Source organism: Thamnophis elegans, chromosome 9, assembly GCF_009769535.1.
Source record: "Thamnophis elegans isolate rThaEle1 chromosome 9, rThaEle1.pri, whole genome shotgun sequence".
Lineage (NCBI taxonomy): Eukaryota > Metazoa > Chordata > Lepidosauria > Squamata > Colubridae > Thamnophis > Thamnophis elegans.
Window position 1 is genome coordinate 47,931,618 of NC_045549.1, and position 14,024 is coordinate 47,945,641.

Genomic DNA, 14,024 nt, shown 5'->3' on the forward strand with positions numbered 1-14,024 from the left:
AAGAAAGAAGCTGCCTTCGCTGTGCACTCCACGCCCCCCTGTTTCAGCCAGGCTTTGGAGGGAGACGCAGCCGCCCACTCCTCCTCTTCTGAGGACTCCGATGACGAAACTTCGCCTCACTGGGTGAGTTCAAATAAAGGGCCCCTGCTAATCCCCATAGAGTTAAAAGTTCCCCCTGAGGGGCAACCAGCAACCTTTCACGCCTTGCTCGATTCAGGTTGCTCCCGATCCATGATCAATCCGGCTATGGTGGAAAAATTGGGTCTCAAATTGCGTACTTTGAAAACCCCCATTGTATTTTGCCAAATAGATGGATCCATTGCGGGGGGGCGCCCATTTTTTTACGGAGCCCTTGGAGATGAAGATGGGTTCCCACACTGAACTAATTTCTTTTGTCGTTGCACCTGGCATGGACAGGCCACTGATTCTAGGCCTCCCTTGGCTCCGGAAGTGGAACCCTCACATAAATTGGCGAACAGGCCGTTTGCGCATTCGCACAAAGGAGCCTCCGGAGGGGGAGGGCACTACTGACCAAACTGTGACTCACACTCCTGAAGTGGCCGCTAGAGGGCAGGAGAGGATTGATGGAGAGGAAAAAATTCCTAAAGAGTATTGGGACCTTAAGGAGGTTTTCAGCGAGAAATCTTCCGATAAACTGCCACCCCACAGGCCTACTGACTGCTCCATAGACATCTTACCCGGGGTTAAATTACCAAAACCCCAAATTTATTCCATGTCACCCAGGGAGATGGAGGAAATGCAGAATTTCATTGATAAAAATTTGAAACGCGGATTCATTGAACCGGCTCGCCCCAAAGTGGCTGCCCCTGTACTTTTCCGTGAAAAGAAAGATGGCTCTCTTAGATTATGTTGTAATTTTAAAAACTTGAACGCGATATCAACTCAGAATGTCTACCCACTCACGTTGATGAAGGACATGTTGGCCCAGCTGGGGAAGGGCCGCATTTTTACTAAATTGGACCTCAGGGAAGCTTATTATAGAGTCCGCATAAAAGAAGGAGACGAATGGAAGACTGCTTTCAACTGCCCTCTTGGTTGTTTCCAGTTCCGGGTCATGCCTTTTGGCCTGCAGGGGGCCCCTGCAGTCTTCATGCAATTAATCAATGAGATCTTGCATGACCATCTCTACAAAGGAGTTATCGTATATTTGGACGATATCCTTATCTATACTCGCACTTATGACCAACATGTCGCTCTTGTGCGCACTGTTTTGAAAAAACTCCGAGCCACTGATCTTTATGCCAAATTATCTAAGTGTGAATTTCACCAAACTAAAATTGACTACCTTGGATATCGCATCTCCCCTGCCGGCATTGAGATGGACCCTGAGAAGGTGAGGGCGGTCACTGAATGGGACGCGCCCAAAACTCGTAAACAGTTACAAAAATTTTTGGGTTTTGCTAACTTCTACCGTCAGTTCATTCCTTCTTTTGCTAAAATTGCGCTTCCTATAACTAATTTGCTCAAATCCAAAGGGGAGCCTCAACCTAAGCCTAACAAGCCTCTGGACTGGACCATGGAATGCCAGGCGGCTTTCGAAAAGCTTAAACATCTTTTTGCCGCTGAGCCAGTGCTAAAGCATCCTGACCTGGACAGGCCTTTCGTCGTCCAGGCTGACGCCAGTGCCGTCACTGTTGGGGCCATCTTGTTGCAAGCCAACGACCAAGGTAACCTACAACCTTGCGCGTGCACCTCCCGGAAGCTCACAGACACAGAGAGACGTTGGGCGGTTTGGGAGAAAGAGGCTTTCGCGGTCCGTTGGGCCCTGACCACATGGCGGCATTTCCTGGAGGGCGCTAAGCACCCGTTTGAGGTGTGGACTGACCACAAGAACTTAGAAGCTTTAAGAACGCCACACCGTCTCTCCCCCAAACAAATGCGGTGGGCCCAATATTTCAACCGTTTCAATTTCACACTTAAGTATATCCCGGGGGGAAAAAATTTCATGGCAGATGCCTTGTCCAGACTGCCTCAATATAATTGTTCTAAACTGAGCATTGTCCAATCACTCCTAGCGGCTCCGGTGGTCACGCGCCAACAGGCCCGCGGGGAAAAGGATGTTCCTCACGATCTTCTTTCTGACCTCAAGCTAGCGCTTCCTCACGACGACTGGTTTCTGAACCATCGAGACGAGTGTACTATGAGGGATGATCTGCCGTGGATCGGCGCCAAATTGTACATCCCCGCCTCCCTACGCCTCGTGGTCCTTCGTCGCGCACATGACTTCAGATTGGCGGGTCATTTTGGATTCGTGAAAACTTTGCATCTAGTGAAGAGGCAATTCTGGTGGCCCTCTTTAAAGAAGGACATTGAACTTTATGTGGCCAGTTGCCCAGTTTGTGCAACCGCTAAAAGACCGCCGGGGAAACCACAAGGGCTGCTCCAGTCTGTCGCTCGCCCGGTTGCCCCTTGGAAGGAGATTTCTATGGACTTTATTGTTGAGCTCCCCGAAAGCCAGGGGCATATGGTCATATGGGTGGTCACCGACTTGTTTTCCAAGCAAGTTCATTTCGTGCCTTGCCACAAAATTCCTTCCGCTAAGGCGCTGGCTAAACTCTTCATTTCCCACATTTACCGCTTGCATGGAGTGCCCGATCGCATCATCTCCAATCGTGGTGTCCAATTCACATCTAATTTCTGGAAGGAATTTCTCAAACGTATTGGCTCCGCCCAGGGCCTTAGCTCCGCCTACCATCCTCAGACTAATGGCGGCTGTGAACGAACTAATTCCGTTCTTGAGCAATATTTACGTTGTTTCATCAATTATCAACAGGATGATTGGGTGGACTTGTTACCACATGCTGAGGTGGCCTACAACAATTCTGTTCATTCCAGCACGGGTTTCACCCCTTTCCGTGTCGTCTACGGTCAGGATTTTGTTCCTATTCCTGAATTACCTCAGGACCAACCGCAGGTTCCCTCAGTTGCGGACTGGAGTGAGCGTCTCAGTCGTGTTTGGCCATTGACCCTCTCCACTTTGGACGCTGCACATAGGGCCCATAAGAAACAGGCGGATAAGAAACACTCTCAGCCCTATGAATATCGGACTGGTGATTTGGTTTATTTGTCAACAAAGTTCCTGCACACTACGCAGAAATCAAAGAAGTTGGGGCCCAAATATGTGGGGCCGTTCCCCATTGTAAAGGTCATCAATCCTGTCTCTGTTCGTTTACAATTACCCAAACACCTCAACCGGATCCACCCGGTGTTCCACATTAACCTCATCAAGCCTGTTTGTGTTTCCCACTTGCGTCCCCCTGATGACCCTCCGCCTGCTCCGTTGCTAGTCGATGGGGAACGTCACTTCGAAGTTCGTGAAATTCTTGATTCCCGCAAGCACCATAATCGCATCCAATACCTGGTGGCTTGGAAGCATTTTCCTCCCTCCCACACGGAATGGGTTGATAAATCCCATGTTCGTGCTCCCCGACTGCTTCGGAAATTTTATGATGCATACCCTGACAAGCCTTAATTTTCTTTCCCCCCCCCCTTCTTCTTTTTCTGTTTTGTTGTTTGTCTGTTCGTTTGTTTTTTTTTCTAGGCCTGACAGCCTTTTTCCGGGGGACGGCCGGATGTCAGCTTCTGCCTTGCTGTTGCTTCAGCTGTCCTGAAACGGGGAGGGAGGGTTGGTATTTGGGAGGGGTTATTCGATGTGCTGGAGGAATGTTCTAGTATTTACCAGATGGTTGGATTACGCATGCGTGAGTGCTTCCCGCCTGGACCAATGGCCTCGACATTCCATCTTCGTGATGTCTTTTGAAGTTATCTCACACCTGACACTTGAAGGACTTATGATTGGCCTGAGGCTATGATCCCAAGGGGTGGGGAATGGACTATTCTATATATCAATTGCTTTCGCGCCTAATTAAACAGACTTCGCTTCGCAACTGCTCGCTAACCATTTGTAATTAGTAAAAGTACTTTTGATTTCCAATACATGGAATCTCTTGGTCTTTCTTTCCTAATTATATAATGGAGGGATGCTGACACCCGTGTTATATATGTATATGCCAATATACTTCTTTTCACTGTGCTTAAAAAACTCAGATACTTGTGTGTGTGTGTGTGTGTGTGAGTGTGTGTGCGTGTGTGTGTGTGTTTAATTTTTCACATTTTGAACTGCTCATCTCCCTAGGGAAGGCACTCTGGGTGGTGGAATGGGACAACTCTCCATGGCTACCTTGCCATGGCCAAGTTGTCAGTCAACTTGCCACAGCCAACTCACTGTGTCCAATTCACCAAGGGACAATTCAACAAACACAAAACTTAAATTCATTTTGATGGAACCATGGCCAATAATAAACTAAAGAAAGTCAAACCTGAAATACAAGAGTTAACAATAATTTTGATGAAAATGTGGTCACCAATAAAAGTATATAAATGAAATGATTAATACAGTATTGAAGTGTCCTGTGGTGAGTTGTCCTGTGAATAGTTGGTTGTCCCATGACAAGTTGGCTGTGGTAAGTTGGCTGCAGCGAGTTGTCCTAGACCCCATTAACTGTCCCTTTAGTACATTTCTCAATTCCACTACAACTAATTAGAGATATACATCACAGATCCACATGCTATTCCCAACTAAGTGTAAGTGAAGAGTTTCTCTAACTTACTTAGCTATCAAAGTTTTCTTGTAATATCTTGATTTCAAAAAAAATTCCAGGTATAGAAAAAATAGTGAGAGAAGTTGTAGATGAAAAACATCAATTACAAACATGTCCATGTTTTTTGCCTGTTTAATTTTATCATCTAAAGCTCTTTTTCATAAATCTTGTAAAATATTGATACAAATGTTGAAAATAATTTGGAGAAGTATGTAACTCTTCTTGGGCAGTTTTTAATCATTAATGTTTATGTATTGACTCTTGTTTCTTTTATCCATCCACCGTGCTCTAATTTTCTCTTGGTCTTTGGTACATCATAATTGCTTTGGTCTACCTTAGGTGTTGTTGCATGTCAATGTTCTTGTGTACTCAGATGGACTTATATACAGTAGTTTGTAAGACCGAATATTCATCCTGTAGTTCATTAAGCTAATAACCCATTATGATCACTAGAAAATTTGCTGGGCAAGCCTGATAGAAGATTACATCCACTCAAACCTGACTTCTACCCAGTTCAACTAGTCCATGGTTTCTTATTTGTAAAATACCTTCCAATACTAAGGCTGAATTTTATATGGACAACACAGCCATAACATTTGACAAATTGCACTAATTGGTCTCATTACGATCTTTGTCAAGGCCCTTCCCTTGTAATTCTGCCAAATGCAGTCGGGGAAGGGAAGGAGACTTTTTCCACAGTGCTACTAAGGCTATAAAATGAGGATTCCTTTGAAGGCTCACTTACCATCCAAATTATATATATAATTTCCCCAGAAAATATAGAATGAAACAATATGGTGTCAACCAATATAGCTGAATACGTCAACAAAACAGCTGAAAAATAGTTAAGACTATATAATTCATTGTCCCTTGGTCTGCTGATGTCCATCAACCTAGGTGGTTTTAAAGATTAGATAAGTAGACAGCAAGGTAAGACTGATCAGAAACGTTCCATGTGGTCTGAGGAACTGTGTGCGTAGTAGTCAGAACTGAAAGTTGCAAGTGATGTGTCCATTGTCAGTAAATGAGTGACTATCACTTCCTGAGTCAGCGCTGATTAAAAAGCAAATAAAAATGCATACTGATATCAGGAAGCATCACTCATGAGTGAGTCAATTAAATTAGCAGGGATTTGCCTGACAAATTTAGAAGGATGTTTAAGGAAAATGTAAAATTAATATCCCTTTGAGTTAAGAGTTTATACTTGTTTAGCCTGAAATTGTGAAAAAGGGACAAGAAAAAATAAAGCTATCCTACAACTCTTGCTCTAAGAACAAAAATTAATCAAACGGATGGGTGGGGTTTTTTTTATTGCAGAGTTGCAATATGTTTATCTTTGATTGCAAGGTTGAAATATGTTTGTCTTTCTGCCTGAAAAGAATCTGGCATATTTTAACAGCAAATGCATGTTCACAGTATTTCTAGAAGGAAAAGGCAAGAATTGCAACAATGACTACAATTGATGAGAAAGGACAGGATCTATCAGTTTGGGAACTACCCAAAGGAAGGTGCAATGAACGGGATAATCTCACCAATTGAGTTTCTTTTGGAAGTGGAACTTAACAAGCAGTGTTGGTTAATTGAATAAAAGTATATGTTGAATTCTAGACTAAAGACTTCAGTAATACTAATGTCAGGGTTCCAAGTAACACTCCCAGGATCTTCAGGGCTGCCAATTATACAGAAAGGTGGTCTTTTCAGCCTTCCAGCCCAAACCCTTTTGAATAGGAAAATGTTTATTTTGTATAGAAAGTAACAATTAAGGCTGTTAGATAGATGTGTTCAGGATTGAGGCACATAATAATAAAGAATTCAAAACTACCTTAAAAAAAACAAATGACTTTATTGCAGCACTTTTATTAGTTTTTCTAGAGCACAATTATATTTTTGGGTTGGAAACTGTTTTGCATAATTGTTTATGAATCAGATGCTATACATTAGTCCTGTAATATAGTATACAACTTTTCCAAAGGCTCTATCAAAGCAGTGCATAAATTTTACTATATGAAGACAAGGTTCCTACAGTGCTTAATATATCCAAATTCACTAAAAGTAGAAAATAAAGACATACTGTACACCAGCAGCCCCTACCTTTGCGGCTTGGTGGCCCAGCTGGAGGCGGATGAAGAGGAGAAGTGGGCTGCACAAGTGGTGGGTCAGCATGTGCATACACATGCAGCCCTTACACGAGTGGCAAGTCAGCATACATCTGTGTAGCTCAACTTACACAAATGGTGGGCCAGCATATGAGTGTCTGCCAGCCCACCAGTCATGCAAGTTGAGATGCACACACTCCAGCTTGACACTCACATGGCCCAATTCCAAATAGGCCATGACCCGGCAGTGGGCTGTGTCCCAGGTTGGGGACTCCTGCTGTACACTGTTCCTTTGCAAATGGTATCTAGAGCATGCTGTCCCACAATCAAGAGAAAATATTGAGACTCAATATTCTTTGGTAGATCTGTTTTCAAATATTATACAATAAATTGCTTTTAATGTCATCCAGATTAGTGATCATGTTTTATGACTGGTGGTGCAGTGGTTAGAATGCAGTGTTGCAGGCTGACTCTACCCTTAGTCTGGAATTCAATCCTGAGGGACTCACAGTTGACTGAAGAACTCAATTGTTGGGGGCAATATGCTCACTTTGTAGACTGCGCAGAGTGGTATAAAGCAGGGGGTCTCCACTCCCAGTCCATGAACCAGCACTGGTCTGTGGCATGCCATCAACTAGGCTATACAAACAAGTGGAGCCCCATCCACAGGATGCAGGCAGCATGCAAAACCACCCAGTCCATAGAAAAACTTTTCTCCATGGAACCAGTCCCTGATGTCCAAAAGATTGGCAGCCACTGCTGTAAAGCACTGTGGACCAGTATATAAGTCTAAGTGCTGTTGCTATTGCAACAATGAAATCTGCAGATATATTACTTCTTGTGCAAACAAGGGGTTTTCTAACTCCTCTAAATATCAGTTTCATTAAATTACTTGTGGTCCTTGTGTGCTGACAGAAGGAGAAAAACCTTTTCCTGATTTTTAAAAATATTTCAGGTCCTTCAGTTGCCATTTTTGCATACAGGTTCCAAAAAATTCTCACCTTTTCTTGATCCAAAATATTTTTGAACTATGATCCAAAATATTTTTTCTCTCTAGTTCCAGACAGTGCAGACCCAATCAGCACACAAAATTAAAGTTTTTTAAAAAAGAAATTAAATCCAAGTTAATAACTTTATACTTAGACTTTAGTTACTGGCCACCAGGGCGCGCTACATTATTGTATTCACCCTTATTTATCCTTATTTGGAAATTGAGATTTGGAAAGCCAAATTTTCTGTATGGATACCAAATTTATGCACTTTTGCATAAATCACTATATACATTGCTTTAGTTTTATGAGTCATTCAGGTCCTGAAGCTTTTTTTTTGTTATTTCACTGAATTTAATGAGTTTAAAGACTTCAGGAACTCTTCAGAACTGATTTTGAATAATAGTATTATGCATATACTATTACTATTGATATATCTACTACATATATAGACTTACAACATATATTAGTTACTATCCGTGTGTATCTATGTGTGTACATACATAATGCTCAAATATATATTATTTGATTAACAGTATTTGATCAATAGTATTATTCTTTATTGGTAGTATTATACAGTTTGTAGATGATTAGCTCTTATCTCTAAGTCAAGATTACTTATTAACAATTAAAAAAAACATTGATTACAGCAGAAATCCTTGAGGAACTCCATTTCTTATTTCACAATGAAATTTCCATTTATTACTGCTCTTTGCTTTCTTCAGGACTCCTAACTTTCATCATGAACCTTTAATGAGAAACTTCATGACTGGAACCAATGACCTAACATAGCAGTAGCAGGTTTAACATATTATCCTTGACAATTGGTATATTACTATATTGTCATATAGCCCTACGTATATAGGGATGTATAGTGATTGATGTATTTTATTTTGTTTTGGTATAGTTAATTATTTGAGCATTGGTCCGCAACCATACAACTCTTTGATTGTAATTGTTATTCATCCTTATTGTCCATCCATCAAAATGCATAGTTTTTATTGATGAAATGATTGAATGTACTACTCCAGTAGCTTCTCATACTAAGAGCTGGGAGTTGGTCTCTTTTTTAGCTGAATCCAGATGCCTTTGCTTGGACGAAGAATCAGTTCTGCAACCATACCAAGTTCCTCATGTTTCTGCTTAGTTTCCAACCAAAAATGTCGCAATATGGTTGCTAGAATTGTCTTTCCTTCTAGCAGGGCAAAGCGTTGACCTATATATGAGTTTCAAAAGTAAAGGCATTAACTGAACTGTCATACTCAATATTTATTCTTTAGTGATAATAATTATCCAATGTAAGTCAACAACAGTCATTGACTAAGGCTGCACAGCACATGAAACTCCAATAATGACTCAGCCAAAACATCATTGAGTGATATTAGGATATGTATTCTAGACTTACTAAGCAGCTAGCATTATTATACAGATGTCAAATCAAAGCCACTCTATTGGTAAAACAGCGTAATAGGAAGTGGACTGTACTGTAGTCCACATTATAGTAAACACATTGAAAATAAATTTTATATCCTTCTAACATTCTCTTCATCTGCCAATATCTTGACTGTGGGACTTCTCAGAACATTAATATTCCATCATTTTACTGAGTCTGTGAATCTTTGGGGTTACGCTATCCATTGCTTTCCAACATAATTTTTTGTAATCACCAAACAGGTAAAACCTTTAATGAGAATAGTCCATGCACTTGGTTGTTCTCATTAACCATGGTTAAATTATAAGATTACCCATTTGTTAACATGATGGGCAATAAAATTTGTTTGATGATAAAGGCCTCTGCTCCATTTAAAGGTACAAAAAAGAAGAGCCTTTTTCAGCCTTTTTTGGCGCATTTTTGAGCCTTTTATTGGCCCATTTTCTAGGCTTTTTTCAGCTCATTTTTAAAGGGAAAAAAGCCCCCAAAATGAGCCAAAAAAGCTTCAAAAATGGCCATTTCATTGGCCGCTATTAGACAATCTACGGCAGGGAGGCCTAAGGGTGGTCTAGCTTGTTTGGTCTCTACTTCTTTGAAAGTGGAGACAGTGGAACCACCCCCGTGGCTCTTTAGCTATGGCGCTTTTAATTAAGAAAGGATGCAGCAAACTGTTAGTGTTCAATGTTTATCTTTCCCCGACGAGGAGGCAAGCCGATATCAAGGCTCAATGGGGCATGCTGGAGAACTATATTACTTGTATGGAAACTAATTCCCAGCGTTGTACATTCTTATAGGGGGCGAACTTTAACACCCATCTGGGAGCTCAAGTTCCCCCAGCGATAGAGGCACTCTACCCCCAAGAAACCCTCCAGGCCATAGGTCATCTGACTTCAGCCAGACATTCTAAGGACAAATTAACAAATTTTGCTGGCATTCAGTTAGCCCTTCTAGCAGCCCAACACAACAAGATAATTCTTAATGGGAGTGCCCTAGGTGATCTGGCTGGCAAATTTACTTTTAGTTCCTTACGTGGGAGTAGTGTTATTGATTTTGTGCTGGTATCTCAATCTTTAAGAGAGGCAGTCCGTGCTTTTTATGTGGACTGCCTTACAGAGAGCGACCACTACCCCCTGGTTACAATCATTGAGCTTTTTTCAAATATACATCTCCCTAGGGGCCCTCAGATATTAAATCTCTATGTGGTCTCGTACACAAGGAGGATCAAATGGTCTCCCAATACTGAAAGAAAGTTTCACTCCTTTTTATCATCTCCGGAGTGTCTCAACTTGTATAATCAGGTACCAGCAAGTAGTGGCTCGGAAATAGTCTTGGCCTTTGAATCACTAATTAACAGTGTCCAAAGGGAGCAATAGCAATAGCAATAGCAGTTAGACTTATATACTGTTTCATAGGGCTTTCAGTCCTCTCTAAGCGGTTTTACAGAATCAGCATATTGCCCCAAACAACAATCCGGGTCCTCATTTTACCCACCTCGGAAGGATGGAAGGCTGAGTCAACCTTTGAGCCGGTGAGATTTGAACAGCCTAACTGCAGAACTGCAGTCAGCTGAAGTAGCTTGCAGTGCTGCATTTAACCACTGAGCCACCTCGGCTCTTAAGCTTGGAGCCGTCTGTGGGCCAAGTGGTCTATATCAATCATGAAGTAATTCTTGGTTTGACAAAGATTGCCTGATGCTTAAGAACCAGATTAAATGGGTGTACTGCAAGCAAGGGGACAAATGTCCACCAGAGGACTACTACCGCCTGAAGCGGGAGTACAAAGGATTAATTGCTAAGAAAAAGAAAGCTAAAGAGAGAGAGAAGTGGGATCTACTTCTCCTCTCCATCCAGCAGATGGACACCCGATTATTTTGGCAAATTGCTGCCAGCTCTTTGCCAGGCCATCAGGAACTCCTTCTCTGCTCCATCTCTAACAGAGACTGGGAAAACCATTTCCTGGCAATTTACCAGGCGTCAGCAAGTTCGACTGTGCCTGACCCACAGCTGTCTCCTGTAGCCCCTGACTGGCAACCTGGGACCCATACTGAGATCACCAAGATTATCTCCAAACTCAAGTCAGGCAAAGCTCCTGGTCCTGAGGCTCTTCCCCCTGATCTGCTAAAATCCAATCCTGAATGATGGATTCTACTTTTGGCAAGACTCTTTATGTATATTAATTCCACTGGCAGGCTACCTATCTCCTGGAGCTTAGCAATTATTGCGCCAGTTTTTACACGAGGAAATAGAAACAACCCAGCTGACTATCGCCCCATAAGCCTGCTCTCCATTATTGGGAAATTGTATGCTAAATATCTCCATCGCAGATTCCTCACTTTGGTTGAGGAATCCAATATTATTGGTGTCAAACAAATTGGGTTTAAAGTGGGTTGTGTCACACTGGATCACTGCTTTGTCCTAGCGCACCTGGTCGACAAATATACTACTATACCAGGTGGCAAACTCTTCACTGCTTTCATCAACCTAAAGTCAGCATTTGACTCAGTCCCTAGGGGTGTTTTGTGGCCAAAACTGCTTAAAAGTTCCATTGACAGACGTTTGTTGTCCTTAATTAGGTCCTTGTACAATCAGACCTCCAGCCAGGTCAGGTGTGGTCTGCAGGGAGAACTCTCTAATCCTATCCCGATTAAGAATGGAGTAAGGTAGGGATGTGTTCTGGCTCCTCTTCTGTTTAATATGTTTATCTGACCTGGCTGGTTATATCGGACATATTGAGTCCCACGCCCCGAAGCTGACAAAGATCCCGTTTCTTCTTTATACTGATTATGCGGTTCTCCTTTCATTGTCAAGGCCAGGACTGAAAAGATTACTTTCTGCATTTGGGTCTCACTGTGCTGAAAACCATTTGGCTATTAATTATGATAAATCAAAAGTATTAGTGTTTACTAGAGCCCAGAAATTGTATAACTGGGATATCAGTGGCAATGCTGTTAAGCAGGTTTTCCATTTTAAGTCTTTAGGTGTTCAGTTTCAGAACACTGGTGCCTGGATTAGACACCAAACCCAGGTGCTGAACTTGGCCTCCTGTAGGGGTGGGCATGGCCAGTGAGTGATGCATCTGGCCTGTGGCTCACCAGTTTGACACCCCTGACCTAAACTAACTCTAGCTTAATTGTTTTAAAGTGTGATGCCTTGAGAGATCCTTCTTGATACTTTCTTCCAAGAAAGCAAGCAAGAATTGTGACACTTCTAGGAGTTACTCCAAATGTTTATACTGTCTGGTGAGACCGCATTTGGAATACTGCATCAATCCTGACCACCACAATAAAAAAAGATCTTGAGATCTCAGAAAAACTGCAGAAAAGTGAAATAAGATGATAAACAGTATGGAAGCTAATCATACCATGAATGATTGAGGAAACTAGATATATGTAATCTAACAAAGAGAAAGACTAGTGATAATGTGATAGCAACCTTCCAGTACTTGAACGAATGTCACAGAGAAGAAGGGGTGAATATATTCTTCAAAACACCTAAGGGGAGGAAAAGAACTACTGGGTGGAAAATCATTAAGGAGAGATCCAACCTAGAAGGAGAAATTTATTGACAGTAAGAACAATTAATCAGTAAGAACAATCAATACCTTTGAAGTTTTGAGTGTTCCAACACTTCCAAGAAGAGATTGGACAGGCATTTGTCTAGAATTATATAGGGACTCCTAATTGAGAAGTGGTTGGACTACTAGAGGACCTCCAAGCTCCCTTCCAACCCTATTATTCTATGTTATAATGTTTACCTCTTCTTTGAGAAAAAAATGTCATCATTACAAGACATATAATTCTTCAGAAAGCCAAGGGATATACTACTTTGTTCTGTGTACATACCAATGCAATTCCTGAGCCCAGCAGAAAAAGGGATATAAGAATAAGGGTGTCGTTCAGCGGAGTTCTCAGGAAAAAAACGCTCTGGTTTGAATTCCTGTGGCTCTGGGAAATTGTCAGGGTCTCTATGCAATGCATATGGCACAATTATGACATCAGTCCCTTTTGGTATCTTATACCCTCCTGCCAAAGAAGAACAAATGTTTGTCATTACAAAATAACAATAGCAATAGCACTTAGACTTATATACCACTTCCCAGCATTATAGACCACTCTCTAAGTGAATTACAGAGTCACCCTATTGCCCCCAACAATCTGGATCCCCATTTTACCAACTTTGGAAGGATGGAAGGCTGAATCAACCTTGATCTGGTGAGAATCAAACTACTGAAATGTTGACAATCAGCAGTCAGCACAATTAGCCTGCAATAGTGCATTCTAACCACTGCGCTTAAAGTAGATAAAGTCCAATAGCACAAAACTTCTCCTTACAACCTGTTTGGACTACCTACTGATATAGCATTCCTGATTCAGAATACGGGCAAAAAATGGAACAGAAGGGAAAAGACGAAGTGCTTCTTTAATGACACATTCCAGGTATCGCAGTTTTTTCAGATCTTCCATTGTGATGTGATGGTCAGAATCATCTGACAAAAGAGCAAAAGTAGGTTAGCTCAATAAGGTAATCACAACAGAAGAGTTATTAATTCAGATACAAAAACATTTGCATGGTTGTAGCAGAGCAGCTTTATTTACCAAAATGTGTTAGAACTGATTGGTAATGTCCTTCCCAGATAACACTATTTATGGCACAAGACTAATTTAGATATACTCTATATCTAATTTAAAAGAGATAAATTAAAGCCTTGTTTAACCAGAACTAGTTAAAGACTGATTGCTGAATATGACAAATCTATAAGGGTAAAAGCATGCAAGGAAATAAATATTATGTTTAATGAATGATTCAGCATTAATCAGAGAGTAATACAAGGATATATAATGTTCCAGTGACTGTTCAGTGTATTTATGACAAATAAATAATGAATG

General features: G+C 41.5%; 1 protein-coding gene across 1 annotated transcript in view; it reads right to left on the reverse strand.

Moving 5' to 3' along the window:
- Positions 1–7,698: 7,698 nt before the first annotated feature.
- LOC116513410 (cytochrome P450 4V2) overlaps positions 7,699–14,024 on the reverse strand; it is a 33,841-nt gene continuing 27,515 nt past the window's right edge. Inside the window, exons 9-11 of the mRNA XM_032224475.1 lie at positions 13,490–13,624; positions 12,981–13,160; positions 7,699–8,923 (exon numbers count right to left, since the gene is read on the reverse strand). Coding sequence (XP_032080366.1) covers positions 8,751–8,923; positions 12,981–13,160; positions 13,490–13,624 — 488 coding nt within the window. The 3' untranslated portion in view covers positions 7,699–8,750. The remainder of the gene's footprint in view (positions 8,924–12,980; positions 13,161–13,489; positions 13,625–14,024) is intronic.